The sequence below is a fragment of the Arachis ipaensis genome, chromosome B06, assembly GCF_000816755.2.
Source record: "Arachis ipaensis cultivar K30076 chromosome B06, Araip1.1, whole genome shotgun sequence".
In the NCBI taxonomy this organism is placed as follows: domain Eukaryota; kingdom Viridiplantae; phylum Streptophyta; class Magnoliopsida; order Fabales; family Fabaceae; genus Arachis; species Arachis ipaensis.
This window is the reverse complement of record NC_029790.2, coordinates 15051334-15072969: the sequence shown is the minus strand read 5'-3', so window position 1 is coordinate 15072969 and position 21636 is coordinate 15051334. Positions and strand designations below refer to the sequence as shown.

Genomic DNA, 21636 nt, shown 5'->3' with positions numbered 1-21636 from the left:
CATTAATATTTTAAAGAAGTCCGTAATTAAATATTTTGTTAGCTTTTTTTTAACGTATGAAATAAAATATATATTTTTTTAATTTTTAAATTATTAATTTTTTTAATAATTTTTTTTAATAAATTATTAATTTTTTAACAGCATAATTCGAATTATACCATGAATTACTGTGTGTGTAATTCGAACCAAGCTGGTTCGAATTAGTGTGTGCGTGTGTAATTCGAACCAAGCTGGTTCGAATTATGTAGAAATGGAGTTCGAACCAAGCTGGTTCGAACTACATATAAACGTGCATTGGTGGATTCATGAAGCAGTTTTCGTTTTGGCTTATTTACGTAAATTATTTTCTCCCTTGGTTTATTTCTGTTTTTTGCCAGTAAAATTATATTAATATTTTTATATATTATATATAAATTATAATTCAAATGGTAACTCTATATTTTTACTCATGTTTACACTTATGCATCAGTTTTCTTCGCAACTTTGAAGAGAAAAAATTTACATGAGCTCTACATACACTTTTTTATTTTCCATTCAATTTCTTTGTTGATCCAAACAATAAAAAATTAATTTTTTTATCCATTTTTTTCTCCAGCATTTTATTTTTCTACAAATTCTTCTAATCCAAACAATGCATAAATAAGTCACATTTTTCATATATATATAACAATAACTAATATAACATATTAGGTTAATTTACGTTGATAAACCAAAGCTACCCGAAAATTACCTGAATCACACAAATTTAAAAACATTATCTAGTTGTCTCCATTTACATTTCTATATAAATCGAATTTAATGAATTCGAATTAGGGTAATAAGTAGTAAATCGAATCTATAGGATTCGAATTCCTTGACATTCTGATTCGAAAGTAAATTGAATTCAAAGAATTCGAATTATGTCATCCTCTGCTAAACCGAATCTATAAATTTTGATTTATATGGTCCATGCTAAATCGAAGCGATAAAGTTTGATTTATACTCACTTAGTAGCAATCCAGCTGATTGTAAATCGAACCTCCTTCATTTGATTTAGTATCATAGATAGCATCCAAGTAATTCGAATCTTATAGATTTGATTTACTACGGAAACACATGATTCGAACTTCATAAATTTGATTTATATAGATATGTAAATTGAGACATGCACGTAGCCTTTTTTACTTTGGGAGATATACGTAAAATTAGTTTGTAAATGGTTTATAAAGGTGATTTATCCCACATTTTATAACTTATGAAATCATAATATTTTGAGAAGTAATGTATAGACAACTTAAATGTTGATAAGTCTGAAAAATTTTAGAAAAAAATAAAAATATAAAAAAATTACATGTTGATTCATAAGATTTTTTTTTTTTAATTTTGATTTGATTTAATAATTTAAAAAAATTGAATAACCCTTTTTAGAAATATGCTAATCTAAATAATATAGATTGAAGATAAGAAAAATATAACTAAATTATATAATACAATATAATATTCCTAAAAATTTGTTTTATAGCAGATCTAATGCCAATATATTTATTATCATCTATGGTATAATCTAATTTCACAATTATTTAAACGTTGTTTTTATGAAAAAATTATATTATTTATTTTGAAAAAAATATTTACTCACTATTATAATTTAAATAGAATATAAAATAGATATTAAACCAATTTCTTTTTATAATTACTCAGTCACAAATATCTATCAAGGACATGAGATTTAAGAGCATACTAAGTAAATATAATACCTACAATTTTTACACTACCACGATAAAATGATTGTCATAAGTCTTTTTAGCTTAAATTAAACCGAACAACATATAATAATAAAGAAACAATCAAATCCAAAAAAGTTATAGAACACTTATCATACACTATGACTGTTAGTATTGAGGAAGCTTTAACTATTTATTCTTTTATTAGCTATCTTTTTATCTACTCTGCACTTCATTTACAAATATGTTAAGGACTAAACCTATGCTTCAACCTTTCAAAATTTCATATATTCTTGTCAAACACAATATATTATTATGGCTTTTTTTCTTTATAGAAACCATTGAATAGAAGAACCGTTGGTAAAAAGATGAGGTTCTCTTATAATATGTATGATTTTTTATGATAATAAAATAAAAATAAAAAGTATGAAATAATATTGTGTATATTTAAGTTAATTTTAATCTTTTTTAATAATCAGATTTATCACAACGTAACTAATAAACAATGACAGTTAATACGGATTGGATATGTTTTGAGTATGCTACATATTTTATGATTTTGTACGAAACAATATTAGTTTTAATTTATATATTTATTATTGGGTATTAATTAAAAATAAAAAGTATTTGTATTGTTAGCATTTTTTAAACTTTACTCAACTTTGACCATGATTAGACCTAAAAGATCACCTACCTCATTGGAAATAAATATAATCCAATCAATTTTTACCTGATAGTGCTATACATTCGCATAATCATAGGAGAATTAACTTTAGCAAGATAACAATATAGTATTTAGTTACTATATGAGTATTTTTATATATAGAATTATCAATCAATTATGTATGGTTTCTGATGAAAATAATATATTTAACATGAATATTGTTTGTTAGGTAAAAGATAACAGATTGACAAAGAAAATTAATTACAATGGGTATATTCATTTTAAAAAATATTTTCCTATGTAATATTACAAAAAATATCATGGTCACCCTGAATTACTACATGTTCAACTTTTATCGACAGCGGTAAAATGCCTAAATTGAGACATTTTCAGACTATAATATTTGTCAAACAAACGATTAATGAAACACTCATCCATACCTTCTCATTTTGAGTATATTTATACATAAAAAAAAGAGTTGAAATAACAAAAGCGATAAAAATGATAATTTTTATAATTTTATGTGGCTAATGAATAAATTTATTTTCCTAATGAATGTTAATTTTGTTGCCAAATTCTATGGTACCTTTAAAATTTTAGCATAATTGAGTCTAATTTTTACATTTTGAAATGAATTTACTCGAAAAACATTAATATGTAAATCACATTATTATTACAAAATTATTTTTTTAACATAATTAGTAGGTGCTTATTCGAACCATTAAATTTAGCTTCTAATGATATTAAAGTCAACCTATTTTATTATTTTGTGCCTTCAAAGAATTTACATGATTGACATAAAAATATAACAATTGAAACAAAATTTATTACAATGGGTATATTCATTTTAACAAATATTCTTCTATTTAATACTATAAAAAAATACATCGGCCATTTTGAAAAATTGAGATATATTCACCAAACAAACAATCAATCAATAAAACACTCATTCGTACTTTCTCATTTTGGGTACATTTATACATAAAAGAAATTATACATAAAGAAAAAAAAAGAAGAAAAGAAGAGTTGAAATAACAAGAGCCATAAAAATCACGATTCTTATAATTTTGTGTGGCCATCTATATACAGTAGATCAGATAACTATGATTATTTAACAAAATTAATTTGTATTTATTGCACTCAACTTGAATAAGTAAGAAATTATCTTATTTTAATTTAGTATTTAATTCACATAATTTGAATTCAGTTCAATAGTTATAAAGAAATTTTTACCTTTAAATAAATTCTAGAGAAATTAAAAATAAAATTTTGTTATGCCACATTTATTATTTTATTAGCTAGCTATTTTTTTATCTACTTTTCACTTTATCTACAAATATGTTAAGAACTAAACCTATGCTTCAACCTTTCAAAATCCCATATATTTTTGCCAAACACAACATTATTATGCCTTTTTTCTTTATAGAAACCATTGAATGGAAAATTAAATATATTGATAAAGTATTAAAAACAAAACCTTTCTATGTTTTTTTTATCTAGTGCACTAAGACATTCTTTAGTTAGTTTCCTAAAAATGTTTCAAGGTGTGATATCTATTGCTATTGTATGGTGAAATATATAACGTTGATAAACTAATTAAATTGTTAAAAATTTAAAAACACTTTAGAGATTAAGACATAAGTTCAAGCTGTCAGAGTATGAATATATATATTTTAAATTGGCCACACTAGTTCAAGAAGCGCATCTGGTGTAGTGGTATCATAGTACCCTCCCACGGTACTGACCGGGGTTCGATTCCCCGGATGCGCATTCTCAATTATTTTTTAACAATATAATTACACAAAGTACTCAAATTATGAAAGGATTGAAAGCAGTGGTAACACCTTAATATCTTAGGTTCACCAACCACATAACACGTGGCATGAGTTCTACTTACAACCATTCACCAACTTTTCAAAACCAATAATTATTGCCTTATTGGAGAATGGAGAGTGTTTTAACTTTGATTAAGTATTAGTGTTAGTATTAGCATTTATTTAATTCAGTTTACTACTAGCAATTTAGCATTTAAATGTACATTTAAATATAAGAAGACACTGTAGCATTGTGGTAGGTAGGTAGTAGGTTCATATTTTGAATAGAGGAGGAAACTTGGAACACAGAAACACAAAAATGGCAGAAGTTCCTAGAGTCAAGCTTGGACCCCAAGGTCTTGAGGTATCTATGTTGTTTCATTCATTTCACTTTCAGTAGTACTACTCTGAACCTGCTTCACATTTATGCTTACTTTTGATAATGATAGGTTTCTAAGATAGGATTCGGATGTATGGGATTAACTGGTGTGTACAATGATCCTGTTCCTGAAGAAGTTGGCATCTCAATAATCAAGTATGCATTCAGCAAAGGAATCACTTTTTTTGACACTGCTGATTTCTATGGTGCCCATGCCAATGAAGTTCTTGTCGGAAAGGTTCACATTTCAACTTAAATTCATTGTTTTTGTTAGTGGTTTATTCATCCTGTGAATAAAACAATGAAAATGGCAGTAGTTATATGATAATTTGCCCTATCTCTTCAGGCTCTTAAGGAGTTACCTCGTGATAAAGTTCAGATTGCCACCAAATTTGGTATTGTCAAAATGGATATGGCTTCTAACACTGTTGTAGTCAATGGTACCCCTGAATATGTTAGATCTTGTTGTGAGGGTAGCCTTCAGCGCCTCGGTGTTGATTACATTGATCTCTATTATCAGCACCGTGTCGACACCACGGTCCCCATTGAGGACACTGTAATTTCCATTGAACTCTACTTTTTTTCTTGATTTGGGATAGTTTAGTAGCTGTTTGTATTTCTGATTTTTCTGTTCCTGAATGAGATAGATGGGGGAGCTTAAGAAGCTGGTGGAAGAGGGCAAAGTAAAGCATATAGGGTTATCTGAAGCAAGTCCTGATACTATTCGGAGGGCGCATGCTGTTCATCCTATTACAGCCGTGCAATTGGAGTGGTCGCTTTGGACTCGCGAAATTGAACAAGATATTGTTCCACTTTGCAGGTAAACTATGCTAAGGATGTTTGTATGTTAAGTGTTATGCGCTTTTTGGGAGAATATATTATTCTAATTCCTAGGCTAGTAGCTGATTTCATTGTCCTGCCTTACCTAATCATATGATATGCATCAACTAAGTTGAGTTGGTATGAAATTTAAAGTTTTGTCTTCCTAGTGTTAAGTGCTTTTCCACATCCTCCATGAATCTTCATTGAATGTATGACTATGGTGATAACATTTGCAGGGAATTAGGAATTGCGATAGTGCCATACAGCCCGCTTGGCCGTGGATTTTTCGGTGGTAAGGGTGTCACAGAAAGTATACCAGCAAACAGTTTTCTGGTATGGAAAATAGACACATTTGTTTTTTGATCATTTGATGATAATTGGCCTTGTTCCTTGCTCTCCGACTTTTTTTTTTTCGATTTTCATCAGGCATACCAGCCAAGGATTCGAGGGGAAAACTTAGACAAGAACAAGATCTTGTATTCTAAGTTGGAAAAACTGGCAGAGAGACATGGATGTAAGCCTTCACAACTTGCTCTAGCATGGATCCTTAATCAAGGGGACGATGTTGTACCTATCCCTGGTGAGTGATTTTCCATTTCCAAACATAATTTTGAATGTGTTAGCATCAATCTGTTATGAATAGTACTCATTCAAAAAATATTTATAGAAAGTACTTTCACTTTAAAACAGTTTTGGCCTGCAAAAAACATATTTATTGAACTTGTGATGTATTGTAGGAACAACTAAGACAACAAATCTTGACACTAACATCGGTTCGCTCGAAGTGAAGCTCAAGGAAGACGATTTGAAGGAGATTACAGATGCTGTACCAATGTCCGAGGTGGCAGGCGATCGGACCACTGCAGCTTTCGTTAAATGCTCATGGAAGTTTGCTGATACTCCACCAAAACGGAGCTAGATAGATATGCACCGGTTAATGCACAATCTCAGAACTCCTATCTTCCATTTTTCTCAAATTTGATCACACCTCATGAAGACTAGTTCTTGTTACCTTGCAAAATTTTGTGTGTTTTATTAAGTGAGGAGACAGAGACACAGACATGGTTCAATTAATGTTTTCAATTATGCTGAGGCATTGAACTCATTGGATTTAGTTCAGACTTCAGAGCTCTGATAAAATAAAATAACATCACAGTGATCATCTCCTTCCAAATACTGATTATGATAAAAGAATGTAATATAAAGGAAATGATCCTCGTATGTTATTGATTATTTCATCATACTTATAATGAATATAAGTAAAGTATTTTTAAGGATCTTCTTTAAGGATTTTTAAATAAATGTTTCTAATAGATTTAAGAGAAATATATCAAAATCTTCAATTTTTGTCTTTCTTTCACATTGAGTCAAGTATTGATTAATAACCTTGTGAAGACAAATATAATTGATAATTTCGTATTATACTTATTTCTTCACGAGCATTGTAGATATTAATAAATTGGCAATTAAGGACCACAATTAAGCAATCCATGATTCAAGCAAATCGACTCATAAATAAGTGATATGCTCCAAGAATCATATCACATACAAAAGGAAAATTGCTGCACTTGTTATCAAATTCAAGAAGGAAAGAATTCTTCTTCAATGCCAACAGCTACAACCAATAAATGGTGCAATGGCTAGCATGATGAAAAAGGAAATTATTCCAACATTGAAGAAGAGATTTCAAGCTCTATAAAAGAAGATCTCATCCAAGGAAGAAAGCAACCAGTGGAGTAAACACATTGCTTTTATTCCTTGTTATTTGAGTGAGTTCTTATTTAGTTATTTTCTCTTTTGTCTAGAATTAAGCTTATTTTGAGAGATACAAAAGGCAAAGAGAGTAGTGTATACAAAAGCCAATTTGTATTTTGTTTGAGAGATTGATTTCAAAAGTGTGCTAGGTTAGAGTGTACTTGATTCCTCTTATTAGGTTGGTTTAGTACTTAGGAGTTACTAAACTTGGGATAGTTTAGGTAAGTTACAAGAGTGAGAGTCTCTTAAAATTAGTAATTATAATCCTTATTGATTATAATGAAAATTCTACTATTATTGTGTTGAAGACTGGACAAAAGTCATATTAACTTTGTGGCTGAACCAGAATATATCGTAATGTCACTCTTCTCCTTTCTTATTCTCTGCAACTTCTATTTTTCTTTGTTCTGTTGCTGCAGAACGAGATAAAATCTAAAATAATCTTCTGAATTCAGTGTATTACACACTATATTTTATTAAGCAATAAAAATAGTTCCTTGATTCAAAACCTGATGCGTGAGCATCTTCTCTATCTTTTCCTAGTGAATTTGCACTTGAATTGCTAAGTTTAATTAAGATTTAATATATTTTAGCCACTATGAATGCTACTTTGAGTTGCGTGCAATTCTATTTATTTCAGGTAGCAGTTTTGATAAATTTCACGGAGTTTAAGTCAAGACCAGAGAATGGAGAGAGTGAAGAATGTATGTTGCCTCCTCCACGCTGAACTTGAAGTTATTCAAGTTCAGCGCCAGCATCAACACCTCCCAGGGAATGTACGCAAGACCTCCACGCTGAACTTGACAATGGTCAAGTTCAGCGCCAACATGAAAAGCTCTAAAGGACTTCGCTCTGCCTCCTCCACGCTGAACTTTGCTCCTTCCAAGTTCAGCGCCAGCTGAAGACTCCAAAGGAAGTTACGCGCACCACTCCACGCTGAACTTGGGTTAATCCAAGTTCAGCGTGAACTCAAGAAAAGTAAAAGAGTAGTCACTGCCTTCTCCACGCTGAACTTGGGAATTTCCAAGTTCAGCGTGGACCTTAATGAATCAAGTGGTCCCCAATTCGTCCAAAGGCTGCACGGATCTATTCAAAATAATTTTGATTTAAACTTTTATTTTATTTATAATTAGGAAAAGATACTATTTAGTTTAGGAATTATATTTTACATTAATTAGGATTAAATATAAAAGGGAAAAGAATCAACCCTTCGAGCCAATCTCTTCTCTTCGACCTCATTCTGCAATTTACAGTTTTTACGAATCCTAGTTTTTCTCTCTGAACCATGAGCAACTAAACCTCCACTGTTAAGGTTAGGAGCTATGTCTATTGTATGGATTGATACTATTATTTTTCTATTTTAATTCATGTACTGATTTCTATTTCAAGAATTGTTTTCGTTCTTTATCTTATGAATTTGGGTGGAACGGAAGTATGACCCTTGTTCTAATTGAGTTCTTGTATAACTTGGAAAAGCTCTTTACTTGAACAACAGCTTGAAAACAACTTCTCCTAAATTTCTAATTATCTGAACTTAACGGGATACGTGACATATAATCCTCTTATATTTGGGTAATTAGGATTTCTGTGGCATATAAACTAGAATTGAACTTAACCCTCTAATTGGAATTAAGTGACCAAGGAATTGGCGGTTGATGAATGTTAGGGGAAACTAAAAAGGTCTAAGAAATTAAGGTTTAGTCACATATAATTTGCCATGAATTGAATCTTGCATTATTAAAATAGTTAGTAAGAAAAGTCAATCCAGAAGATAGATATCTCTGAAACCTTAACTGTTTTCTCATATATATTTCACAATCCTTTTACTGCTTATTTTTTGATCTCCTGAATTTACTGTTAATGTATTTGAACTCTCAAAACACTATTTTCTGTTTGTCTGACTAAGCTAACCACTCAATCATTGTTGCTTGATCTATCAATCCTTATTTTCGAAAAAAAATTGATTTATTATTTAAATTTTTTCTCTTATTTCCTGAAATTAAGTTTGGTGTTCCCTTAGTTGTTTTATTCTTCCTAGTTATTTTATTTATTAAGTTTAAATTTTATACTCCCTTTTTTTTATTAGTTATTTTATTTTCTTAATTATTCAGTTTATTTTCTTTATTTTATTTTTTTATTTTTATTTTCTTTTATATTTTATTTTTATTTTTCTTTATGTTCTTTTTCCTTTGCTTGTCTGTTTACCACATGGTGAGTTTAATTTTGTTTGGTGTTTTGTGCTAAGAAAAAATAATGGAGAGAGATCACATGGGTTACTACTCACACCCAAGTAGTGATTCATATTATTGTGGATAGAGTAACTATCCGAATTTTGGTTGGCAAAGTCAAAACCAAAGAAACTTCAGTACTCCATGTTCCAACTATCAAGAACCACCATCTCCATATTCATACCAAGAACCATCACCTCTCTATCCATATTAAGAACCATCATCTTTCTACCCATATCAAGAGTCACCATCTCCCTATTCATACCAAGAACCATCCTCTTTTTACTCCTATCAAGAACCATCATCTCCTTCTTATTCATATCAAGAGCCACCATCTCCTAATTCATATTAAGAACCATCATCTCTTGAGCTTCTCATGAAAGAATTCATATATGATATAAGGATGGGTGTCAAAAATGTAGAGAAATATGTGGAGTTGATTATCAAGCTCCAGAAAGAGGAACAAATAAATTCCTTTCCAAGAGATATAATGCAAGATCTTATAGAAGAAAGTGAGGAAATCAATCAAATAAGTTCATACTCCAGTGAATTAGAGAACTCTCCACCCTCACACATGGAAGAAGAGGAAGATGCAAAAACAAAGGAGGAAGATGCACAAACAAAGAAGGAAGATGCACAAACAAAGGAGGTTGTAAGGGATGAAAATAATTATGGGAATCTACACTCCAATGAAGCAGAGAGTGGCATAGAGGGTGAGTTTCTTAAACCACCAATTCAAGAAGTTCTTGATGAAGGGTACACTCTAACCATCACACAACACCCAAATTTTGAAATCAAAGAAGTGAAGGCACCCAAGAAAAGCACTGAAAAGGAGATTGTGACCAAGAAACAGAAGAAAATATCCATGAAAAAGAGAAGGTCGGCAAAAAACAATCCAAACTCTACCCCAACAAGCAAGGTGAATCAAGCTAATAACAATAAAAGAAAGCTTGTTAGGAGAAATTCAAGTCCAAGGGCACTAATTTTCACCTCTCCCCCCTTGTAGACATTTCTTTTAACCAACTGGAAGAAGATGAGAAAAATTCAACAATCAAGTGTTAAGTTAATGACATTAAAAAAGCGCTTGTTGGGAGGCAACCCAACTACTAGTATCCTTGGTTTTGTAGTTACTTTGGTTTTAATTTTATAGTTATTTTTATTTTAGCATTATAGTTATTTTAGTTCTGGTTTTAAATTAATTTATCTCAATTTTTTTAGAATTTTTCATGTTTTACATGTGTTCCGAGGGTTACCTGAAACTGTAGGTCAATCTCGGACGAGATCTTCTGTGCTGATCGAAGATGACGTGTCCGGCTTGAGTGGCGGCCGGAGCTATCGTATCCGACTTGTTGAGCTTGGCTACACTGCTGATCCTTCATCACCGGAGGGTAGGGGGTACCTGCAAAGGACTCCGATGCTTAAGTTAGTAAGGGTATTAAGCAGGTTTTTAGTAGAATCAGTGTATGAGTTATACATGGGTGCTCCAGTGTATTTATAATGGTGTGGAGTGACCTTCTTAGATAAGATAAGTTAGTTATCTTATCTTATCTTATCTTATCTTATCTTATCTTATCTTATCTTATCTTTGAATGAGGTCATCTTATCTTCTGGGGAACCGCCTTTATCTTTCTAGGCTTTGACTGCCTTTAGATTGGGCTGTGTCCCTTCGTTTGGGCCTGCTTGGGCCTCTTATGGCAATTTGGCCGAGCTCTTTGTGAAGAGGTCGGTAATGGGCCAACCTTCCAAGAGGTCGGACATGGACCAACCTTCTAAGAGGTCGGATAGTCTAACCTGAAGAGGTCGGTCGACTTGTTGTAAAACATCCCGGGTCGGACAGCTCAACCCAGGGTATGAACAACATGTATTTTGGTCATGCAAAGTGATTAGAACAAGAACAGGAGCAATTAAAAGGAATTTTTGACACCCTAGAGTTTTTCTTTGCTTGGGGACAAGCAAACTTTTAAGTTTTGTGTTGTAGTGTGCGCTCTCTGTTTATTTTAATGACACCAAAGGGAGACAAATCATCTTCACGGAGGAGCACAGCTGGAGGAATGAGATGGCCACCAGCATAACTGAGGTGGTTGAGTTTCTTTCATTCTATTTCCCCTTCCGTTCTTATTTTGTTGTCTTCTGTTTTCTATTGCTTTGATTGCCTGCATGATCTTTAGTACTTTCAGTTTTTAGATTTAGTTTCATTCTATTATTTGGTTTTAGTAAAAAAAAATTGTCTCATGTACCGCTCACTGAGCTTGAATCTAAAAAGAAAAAGAAGTGATGTATTGCATGAGAAATTGAGTTTATATTGAAGAGTAGTCTTATTCACTTAGATGTGGTGGTATTATCTGTGATTTTGAATGTATGATATGAACAGTGCATATTTGAATTTGAATCAAGAGATGTTGATGTATAAGGAATAGGAGTTTAGAGAACCATTATGAATTTTCTAAAATTAGTAAAAGTTAATCCTTGAAGCAAAAGCAACAGCAAGGGAAGAATAAAAAGCAAGGTCCAAGACTCTGAGTATCAATGACTAGGGAGGTCAGACATGATTAAAAGTTCAAAGAGTTGTTTCCCTAGTCATATGCTTGTGGTGTTCTTGTGTTAAGTAATCATTGAGACATAATATTTAGAGTCGAGATTAAATGCATTTAGCAGAGTATGCCAAAGGCTTTGAGCACCACTGTCTGGGAGTAGTTGAAAGAAAAATTAGAACCTCAAAAGAGTTTCCCAATTAAGTGCTTGTGGTGTTTTTGTGTCAAGTAACTATTGAGACAGAACATTTAAAGTCACGGCTAGGCTCAAGGTACAAAGCACCAATTAAAAGAGAATTGAAGGATATCTGCTGTGTTCAAGAATTAAATTGAAGTATAAAGATCAAAGAATTCATAATATTATCCGGATTATAATTCCGAATGACAATGACATTCCTCTGATTCAAAGGAGAGTGAGATGCCAAAACTATTCAGTATTGCAATAGATAAACCCCACCTCAAGAAGAGACATGAGCATAACTGAACTCTCGCTTCTCATGCAAATTCACATCTTGATCGTGTACTAATTTTGGTTGCTTGAGGACAAGCAACAATTCAAGTTTGGTGTTGTGATGCGTGAGCATTTTCTCTATCTTTTCCTAGTGAATTTGCACTTGAATTGCTAAGTTTAATCAAGATTTAATATATTTTAGCCACTATGAATGTTACTTTGAGTTGTGTTCAATTCTATTTATTTCAGGTAACAGTTTGGACGAATTTCACGGAGTTTAAGTCAAGACCAGAGAATGGAGAGAATGAAGAATGTATGCTGCCTCCTCCACGCCGAACTTAAAGTTATTCAAGTTCAGCGCCAGCATCAACACCTCCCAGGGAATGTGCACATGACGTCCACGCTGAACTTGAGAAACTTGACAATAGTCAAGTTCAGCGCCAACATGAAAAGCTCCAAAGAACTTCACTCTGCCTCCTCTACGCTGAACTTGGCTCCTTCCAAGTTCAGCGCTAGCTGAAGACTCCAAAGGAAGTTACGCACACCACTCCACGCTAAACTTGGGTTAATCCAAGTTCAGCGTGAACTCAAGAAAAGCAAAAGAGTAACCACTGCCTCCTTCACCCTGAATTTGGGAATTTCCAAGTTCAGCGTAGACCTTAATGAATCAAGTGGTCCCCAATTCGTCTAAAGGCTGCATGGATCAATTCAAAATAATTTTGATTTAAACTTTTATTTTATTTATAATTAGGAAAATATATTATTTAGTTTAGGAATTATATTTTACATTAATTAGGATTAGATATAAAAAGGAATAAAATCAGCCCTTCGGATCAATCTCTTCTCTTCGACCTCATTCTGCAATTTACCGTTTTTATGAATCCTAGTTTTTCTCTCTGAACCATGAGCAACTAAACCTCCACTGTTAAGATTAGGAGCTCTGTCTATTGTATGGATTGATACTATTATTTTTCTATTTTAATTCATGTACTGATTTCTATTTCAAGAATTGTTTTCGTTCTTTATCTTATGGATTTGGGTGGAACGGAAGTATGACCCTTGTTCTAATTGAGTTCTTGTATAACTTGGAAAAGCTCTTTACTTGAACAACAGCTTGAAAACAACTTCTTCTAAATTTCTAATTATCTGAACTTAACGGGATATGTGACATATAATCCTCTTATATTTGGGTAATTTGGATTTTTGTGGTATATAAACTAGAATTGAACTTAACCCTCTAATTGGAATTAAGTGACAAAGGAATTGGCGGTTGATGAAGGTTAGGGAAGACTAAAAAGGTCTAAGGAATTAGGGTTTAGTCACATATAGTTTTCCATGAATTGAATCTTGCATGATTAAAATAGTTAGTAAGAAAAGTCAATTCGGAAGATAGATATCTCTGAAGTCTTAACTATTTTCTCATATATATTTCACAATCCGTTTACTATTTGTTTTCTGATCTCCTGAATTTACTGTTAATTCATTTGAATTCTCAAAACACTATTTTTGTTTGTCTGACTAAGCCAATCATTCAATCATTGTTGTTTGATCCATCAATTCTCGTGAAATTGACCTTCACTCACCTGATGAAGTATTACTTGCTACGACCTGATACATTTGCCGATTAGTTTGTGAATTGTAAATTCCGCACCAAAACCCCTTTTCAATTCACTTTAAAACCTTCACTTCGAAGCACGCATTAGCAAACTTCGATCATAAATTAGTTAAGTTATGCCTAAAGTCCATATAGAAATAGCCAAATACTATAGTCCTCATTATTAGTAAGAAAATGATTGATTGGAAGAATTCATGGTGGTCAACACGTCATAGAGACCATGATGAGTGGAGTAGCTCAGAATGAGACAAATGATATCATTTTAAAACTAGTTGCCTTCAATGACCGCAACCCAATAGATGCTTTAGATTAATTAATTAAATCATAATTTCATTGTTTATGATTAACATATTAAGCTACTTTAACTACTTTATATCAATTATATAACAAGAGATACTGAAGAAGAAGCAGGATAGTTGACATTTTGAAGAGAGACACAAAGATGGGACATGTTCCTAGAGTGAAGCTTGGAAGCCAAGGCCTTGAGGTATGTAAGTATATCAATGTATCTATGTTTGATTGATATAGTGATTAGTGATCTTATTAATTTAATTTGATTGATGAATGATCGATGATGATAGGTGTCTAAATTGGGATTTGGGTGTATGGGGCTAACCGGAGTATATAATGATCCTGTTCCTGAAGAGGTTGGCATCTCAATAATCAAGTATGCATTCAACAAAGGCATCACCTTCTTTGACACTTCTGATTTTTATGGACCCCATACCAACGAACTTCTTGTCGGAAAGGTTTTCCTCTTTACCTACTTTATTCTATACTAGAATAAGACGCACAATGCACAGATGGTAAATTAATGATAATATATAATAAATATTAAAAATAATTATATTTTATAGAATTAATTTAAGTATTTTTTTTGTAAATTCAATTTAAAAATATAATAAATTTTTTGTGCTAAATTTAATATCATTTAAAGGAATAGTGATAAAAAACTTATATAAGTAGTTCAAATAGTATGGAATTTGAATATTTGTAACGTAAAATTTATTATGATTAATAATATTATTATTACATTTGTAATATAAATGTTTATTATATTTAATGAGTTATTTATAGAAATTAATAAATTAATTATTAGAATTATAAATTTATTGTATTATTTATAACGGTGAGATATAATAAATATATGGATATAGATTTAATGTCTTTGTAGATTACAAATTTGATTACAAATTTTTGTATTTTTTTTTGTTAATTTAGAAATAATAGTTGATTTGGCAAAAATTGAGTGGTTGATTCTAATATTTTGCTAAGTAAGCGATGTTGCTCACATGTCATTAGTAGAAAAAAAAAGATGTTTTAAAAGTAACGTAGATAAATTTATGTATCTACTTTTATATATTAAGAATAAATAGATAAATAGATTGGTAGTGTTTTTATGATGTGTCTGCTACAAATCTAACATATTTTGGTACCAAACATGTGGTAAACACCCATCTCCAAATGTATTTAATGTGTGACATATTATGTTTAAGTAATTTAGTCAAATATGTTAAATTATCTAATAATTCTAAACTATCATCTTCATGTAAATATGACACACGCAAGTTTAATATAACATTTTATTTGACTATGTATGTATATGTATCAGGCGATTAAGGAGATACCTCGTGATAAAATTCAGATAGCCACCAAATTTGGAATTGTGAAAATGGAACCTAACAATGTCATAGTAAATGGTAGACCTGAATATGTTAGATCATGCTGTGAGGGTAGCCTTCAGAGACTTGGTGTAGATTACATTGATCTCTATTATCAGCACCGTATTGACACCACAGTACCCATCGAGGACACTGTAAGTGCCACTGATTAGACTAACAAACTTTTGTGTATACATTTTTTTTTATTTAAGTTTTATTTCTTGATTTGTTTTGCATGCATGAGATGGGAGAGCTGAAGAAGCTGGTGGAAGAGGGAAAAATAAGGTACATTGGTTTATCAGAAGCAAGTGCTAACACAATTAGAAGGGCACACGCTGTTCATCCCATCACTGCTCTTCAATTGGAGTGGTCCCTTTGGACTCGCGAGATTGAACAAGACATCGTTCCACTTTGCAGGTAAATGAATGAAAACCTGGTTGAATTCAAGTATGAACATCAGAATCTCTATTATACAGATAAAATAGTTACAATTATAGCAGAAAACAGTTATAATAGTAAAATATGGCAGAGACTCACATGCAGTTGTATTAATGTGAAGTTGATAGCTGAGAATCATTAGATGATTCGACAAGTTTGACTAAATTGTCATCTAACAATTCTCAACTATCAACTTCGTGTGAAAACAACTGCATGTAAGTATTCACAGTAAATATTTAATTGTTCTGAGACTTGTAGGGAGTTAGGAATTGGGATAGTACCATATAGTCCCCTTGGGCGTGGATTCTTTGGTGGCAAGGGTGTCATAGAAAGCATACCTGCAGACAGTTTTCTGGTACATATTAATGTTTATTCTAAGTGTGTTATGTTTTGTTTGTGGTGAAATTTGGCCTTGTTCCTCATTCACTCACCAATATAGTCTCTATTTGAATTTCGCATCAGGCAATTCAGCCAAGGCTACAAGGAGAAAACTTTGACAAGAACAAGATGGTATACTCCAAGATAGAGAATTTGGCAGAGAAACATGGATGCAAATCTTCACAGCTTGCTCTTGCATGGATTAATCATCAGGGCGATGACGTCGTGCCAATCCCTGGTGAGTGATTTCCCATTTTATACATGTAAATTATTTTGATTGTTTTCTGATTTGTTCATCACCTATAAATATGTGGTATCTTGTATTATACAGCTATCACACAACACAAAGAACATCTTCATATCCAGTTTACTCTTGAGTTCTAATCATGAATTATATCATTAATAAATAAATTACTTGAATGAACTGAACTTTTTGTCATGTGTTATTGTTGTTGTAGGAACAACAAAGACAAAGAATCTTGACATCAATTTGGGTTCCCTTGAAGTGAAGCTCAGCAGAGATGATCTGAATAAGATTGGAGAACTAATTTCTGAGGTAACAGGGGAACGAACCACTGATGCCTTTGTTAGATGCTCATGGAAGTTTGCTGATACCCCATCAAAGCCAACCTAGCTAGATATGTTTGCATGCATCTAAATAACATTAATTGTTATTGGTCCTTTAAGGATTTATAACAACTCTTGTTACCTATAACTATTGTGAATGTCATGTCATGAATGTATTGCTATTACATAAATAAAGTCAGTTTCAACCAGAATTTGAGGGATCAAAAGTTTTGCATCGGCTTGGCATGTCGTCACTTATTGAGTTCATAAATTAATGAAACTATCTGAACACCAGAAAGATTACAATATGATCAAACCTGAATCAAAAGAATAATGGAAAAATGTCCACTCTTGCAATTTATACATAAACCAAAGAATAAATGACCATTTTTTACCATAAAAGATTTGGGCACCAACAATTCTAACTATAAAAGATGTAAAAACATTTGATCTTTCATGGTTAAAATTGTCTGCCCTTAAATATTTTATGGTTTCTAAACCAAATCTTTATTATATTATATATCAGAAAGCAAAGTAGTTGGATCCAACTGTAATATAGCTTCATCTTTGATTAATTCAGCAAGCTCTTCATGTGGCAGCATAACTGTCACAGTTCTTGCAAGCCCTTCTTCACAAGAAGGCATCACCATGATCAAACCTTTCCCAGCCACATTTCCTACATGGCATGAAACATGAACCGGCTTCTCGTTATCACTAAACTTTGCTTCATATGGCAGAGATTCCATGCAAACACAGGTTAATTCTTCGCCATACATGCAACGATTCGATGATCCTAACCGTTCTATGGCACACCGTATCTCCTCTTCTTCAATCCCTGCCAAGTGCCTATTCACTGCACTAACTACACTTCCTAAATCTTCACCTTCAAGAGAAAGCATTGTGAAATGCAGAGCATTTCCAAAGTAACCAAAAGGGATTGGTTCTTTAAGAAGCTTCTTTCTGAAATCTATGCAAATGGATAGAGAGTGAGTTTGATCATTGTTTTTCAATGGCTTCAAGTGAGAGATTCTAGTCCAAAACAATGCACAAAGAAAATCAAATGGGGTGGCATTGGGGCAAATGTCATGGATATTGGATAGGCACTGTTGCATTGTTGAACTGGAAAACTTGAAAGTGGCGTTGGCCATGTCTTTTGCTTGCTGCGGAGGTGGCGGCTTAGCATGGCCGTTTGAAAGTGGCTGCGGCGACGGCGAAAAAGGGAGTGGAGTGAAGGAAGGAGGGTTGGTAATGGGTAAGTTTCGGTGTACTAGTGTCCATGATTTGATGAATGATGCTAAGCAAGTTAGATCAGCAAGCATGTGACTGCAACTTATTCCTATTGCAACACCTCCTTCTTTGAAATTGCTTACCTGCAACGTAATCATAATTAAGAACTTTGAATAATTTGACTTAATATTCAGTTCTACCTGTTAACTCTTTAATAAATGCCTTTTAAGATAGTACTTATTAGCAGACTTGTTAATTAATTGCTAAAAGAGTTTGGTCATCTCATCTGTCTCTCTCATAGAGATAACTACGTTTTTAAATAACAATATATTGATTAGTCTTTCGTTAATTATTCTTAGCTTTCGTTTTCATCATAAACAAATTGCATAGCATTACCCTAACATAAGGGAACATATGTAATTAAATTGCTCAAAGACTATCATTAACGCTATTTTTTTATAATGACAAGATAATGAGATATGAACTTAGAAATAGAAAATTATATTTAACAAAAAAGATATAGATAAATATATTATATTTAGGACATTGAATTAATGTATTTTATGTCATTTCTATAAGAAGAAGTCAGAGATTTTTATAATTATATTTTTTATTATTTTATTTTTTTATGAAAAAAAAAGTAAATTAAATTTTTTATTATTTGTTATATCTTATATTCAATTCACTATTAAATAAAATATAAACATACTAATTTTTGTATTTTGTTCTCGGTATGTTTCGTATTTTATTTATTTTATTCTCAATCACGCAGCGTAATTATACACGTTAGCATGCATGGAAAAAATACATTTCCTTTTGTAACACGGTATTACTTACAAAAAAATCCTTAAGGACCACTAACTATAATTTATATTTAGCCATTAGTCCAACACTTTTAATATAATAATTTAGCACTATATTTTTAATTAATATTTTTAAATATTATTAATTAACTGCAGATCAAAAATAATAAATTATACTACTCCTATAATATTGTCCTCTAATAAATTAAAGTATGTGTCTTTTATCTTTGTATATATATTATCACTGTTAGATTATCGACATAGTTTACTTATTTTTTTGGTGTCTTTTCTAATATTTTGGTGTCTTTCATTAGACTATTCTCTCCCCATTTAAATATTCTGTCCACCTTTAAATATAACAGGTGTATACTAAAGTAGATGATAATGTCATTTCTATTTTGATAATATAATTTTTTCTTATAAAGTTTCTACATAATAAATTTAAAAATTAATTATTTTTATTAATACACAATACACAATTGATTATCTAGGTAAAACTTTCTTATAGTGAGAATGCCTAAAAATTAAATTCTAAAAAAAATATGTCTAGTTAATATAAGTGATAACAAAAATATTAAAAAATGGATGTCATATGTATTATTTTGTGTATATTTAATTATTTATACCTTCTATTTGTCTTAAAAAAAATCAAAGGTTTGTTTTTTTATCTCAAAAAAATATTTCTTATTGTCATGTATTTAAACTAACACTAAAGTACTAACTCCCTAATATTTTTCTAAAAGAAATATATGGTAAAAAACAAAAGTGAAAACTCAAAGTGTGTTTGTGTAAAATTGACAAATTTTTTTTTTTGGTCAAGTGTAAAATTGACAATTGATAACGAGTCTTAGCTATCAACACAGCACACGACTTTTTAACAGAAAAAAAAAAAAATAGTAGTGTAAAGAGAGTTTGCTTCAAAACAAGTAACAAGTTCCAATAAGTTATAACTAAGAGTTCGCGAATTTGAATCCCTTTATCTTTAGTAAAAAAAAATTCGAATTTTCTTATTTTTCGATAAAAAAAAAATTAACAAGTTGATACCTGAATTCGAAAGGGAGACCAGGTGGTAGGATCAATAGGCATATGGTTCCAAGACGCAAGAAGCTTCTCTTGGGAAGCAGTTGCAGAATTAAGCCACTCACTGAGGGTGCCATCCACGCTGCCCTTAACCACCCTAACACCCGCATCGTTGCACCTAACTTGCCAATTACCATCATGCCCCTGCTCCAACAACAACCTACCCGTCATTGTGGGGTACATGGTAAGAACCGTAGACAATGATTCCCTCCACGAATCCAAGTCATATAACCCAAACAACTCATCCTGGTCCCTATAATAGAAAACCATATGGAGCGTGTGTTGAGCCATGGCACGGTCCAATGCGGAAAGCTCATGATGGGTCTTACCCGACCCGGTTGGTTCACTTGATACTGCTGTGAGCTTGGAGTGCAAGGTCACACTCAACGATGGAGAATGAGAAGTAGTAATGCTCGCCATATATTAAGAAATTAAAACACTTATGCTTACATGTATTAGTGTGTGTATTGATCGCAATAAACGGATTGGTGTGTGTCTATATAGAGAAGTGGGAACACATACACATATTAAAGACTTCTAATAAAAGCTAAGGAAGAGTACAAGTTGGGTTTTACGAGGACAGTTGAGATTATTAAAGAGATTCGGTGAAGGTTGGTAGTTCATATTTATTCAGGAACACCATGCTTCACTTTAATTAATGGTTTAGGATGTCATTCACGTTTCACATGCTTCACTTTACTATTTATTGATACATTAGTATTAGCTAATACTAAAAAAATAATTATAATATAAGTAACCATATGTTAGCAGAAAGACAAAAAATAATAGGATAAAATATATTTTTTGTTTCTAAAATTTTATAAAAATTTTAAAAATACTACTAAGTTTTATTTTATTTTAATTTTGTCTCAAAAGTTTTTAATTTGTATCAAATATATCTTTAATAACTAATTTTTTAAAAAATTTAAAACTAATCTAACAATAATGTATAAAAATTTAAGACCAATTTAACAATAATGTTTGCAATTTGCACTATTCGTCTATTCACCAATAAGGCAATAATTATTAACCTAACAATCTCAATGGATTGATGCATGTTGGCAAATCATAGGTGTTTCTCCATCCCTATCTCGTTAAATTTCAGTTATTGACATTTTTATTATTATCCCTATTCCTTGCACACGTAAATGTCTGCCAATTTCTTGTACGAAATCATCTTTTCGGTCTTCAACAACCTCATACTTGATTTCATCAATGCTCCTTTAGATTTACGTGTTAGGATAATTGCCAAAACAATGTTTTGAAATAGGATTCAATTGTCTTCGTATGAAATTATTAGTTAAAAATAATTAGATATTTTAATATATTTGACTCAATTATTATTTAACGACTTTTAATTTTTAATTTTAGATTATATAAAAATAAATACAAATAAATTTTCACCTTTAAAATAATATAATATAACTTATTTTGTAATTTTTTTTCGATATAATATAACTTATTTTGTAATATTTTTTTTCCGATGCCCTAAAAACTATGCTATATATTATGCAGTGATC

The 21636-nt window shown here is 31.4% G+C and overlaps 3 protein-coding genes and 1 non-coding gene across 5 annotated transcripts; 3 read left to right on the top strand and 1 right to left on the bottom strand.

Moving 5' to 3' along the window:
• Positions 4067–4137, top strand: TRNAG-CCC. The gene has a single exon. It is a non-coding gene; the product is annotated as a tRNA-Gly (tRNA).
• On the top strand, positions 4393–6664 carry LOC107645825 (probable aldo-keto reductase 1). Its single transcript, XM_016349948.2, has 7 exons — positions 4393–4545; positions 4631–4798; positions 4907–5116; positions 5208–5380; positions 5619–5715; positions 5809–5962; positions 6120–6664. The coding sequence occupies exons 1-7, from the start codon at positions 4501–4503 to the stop codon at positions 6299–6301; spliced, it is 1029 nt and encodes a 342-aa protein (XP_016205434.1). The 5' UTR covers positions 4393–4500; the 3' UTR covers positions 6302–6664.
• Positions 14301–17241, top strand: LOC107645827 (probable aldo-keto reductase 1). 2 transcript variants are annotated; one of them, XM_016349950.2, is made up of 7 exons: positions 14301–14449; positions 14544–14711; positions 15575–15778; positions 15868–16040; positions 16320–16416; positions 16524–16677; positions 16898–17241. In XM_016349950.2, the coding sequence occupies exons 1-7, from the start codon at positions 14405–14407 to the stop codon at positions 17071–17073; spliced, it is 1017 nt and encodes a 338-aa protein (XP_016205436.1). In that variant the 5' UTR covers positions 14301–14404; the 3' UTR covers positions 17074–17241. The 2 variants fall into 2 exon arrangements, with proteins under 2 accessions (XP_016205436.1, XP_016205437.1); XM_016349951.2 differs by having other exon boundaries at positions 14348–14453.
• Positions 17219–20763, bottom strand: LOC107645826 (rosmarinate synthase). Its single transcript, XM_016349949.2, has 2 exons — positions 20081–20763; positions 17219–18376 (listed from the first exon to the last, which is right to left on the bottom strand). The coding sequence occupies exons 1-2, from the start codon at positions 20534–20536 to the stop codon at positions 17522–17524; spliced, it is 1311 nt and encodes a 436-aa protein (XP_016205435.1). The 5' UTR covers positions 20537–20763; the 3' UTR covers positions 17219–17521.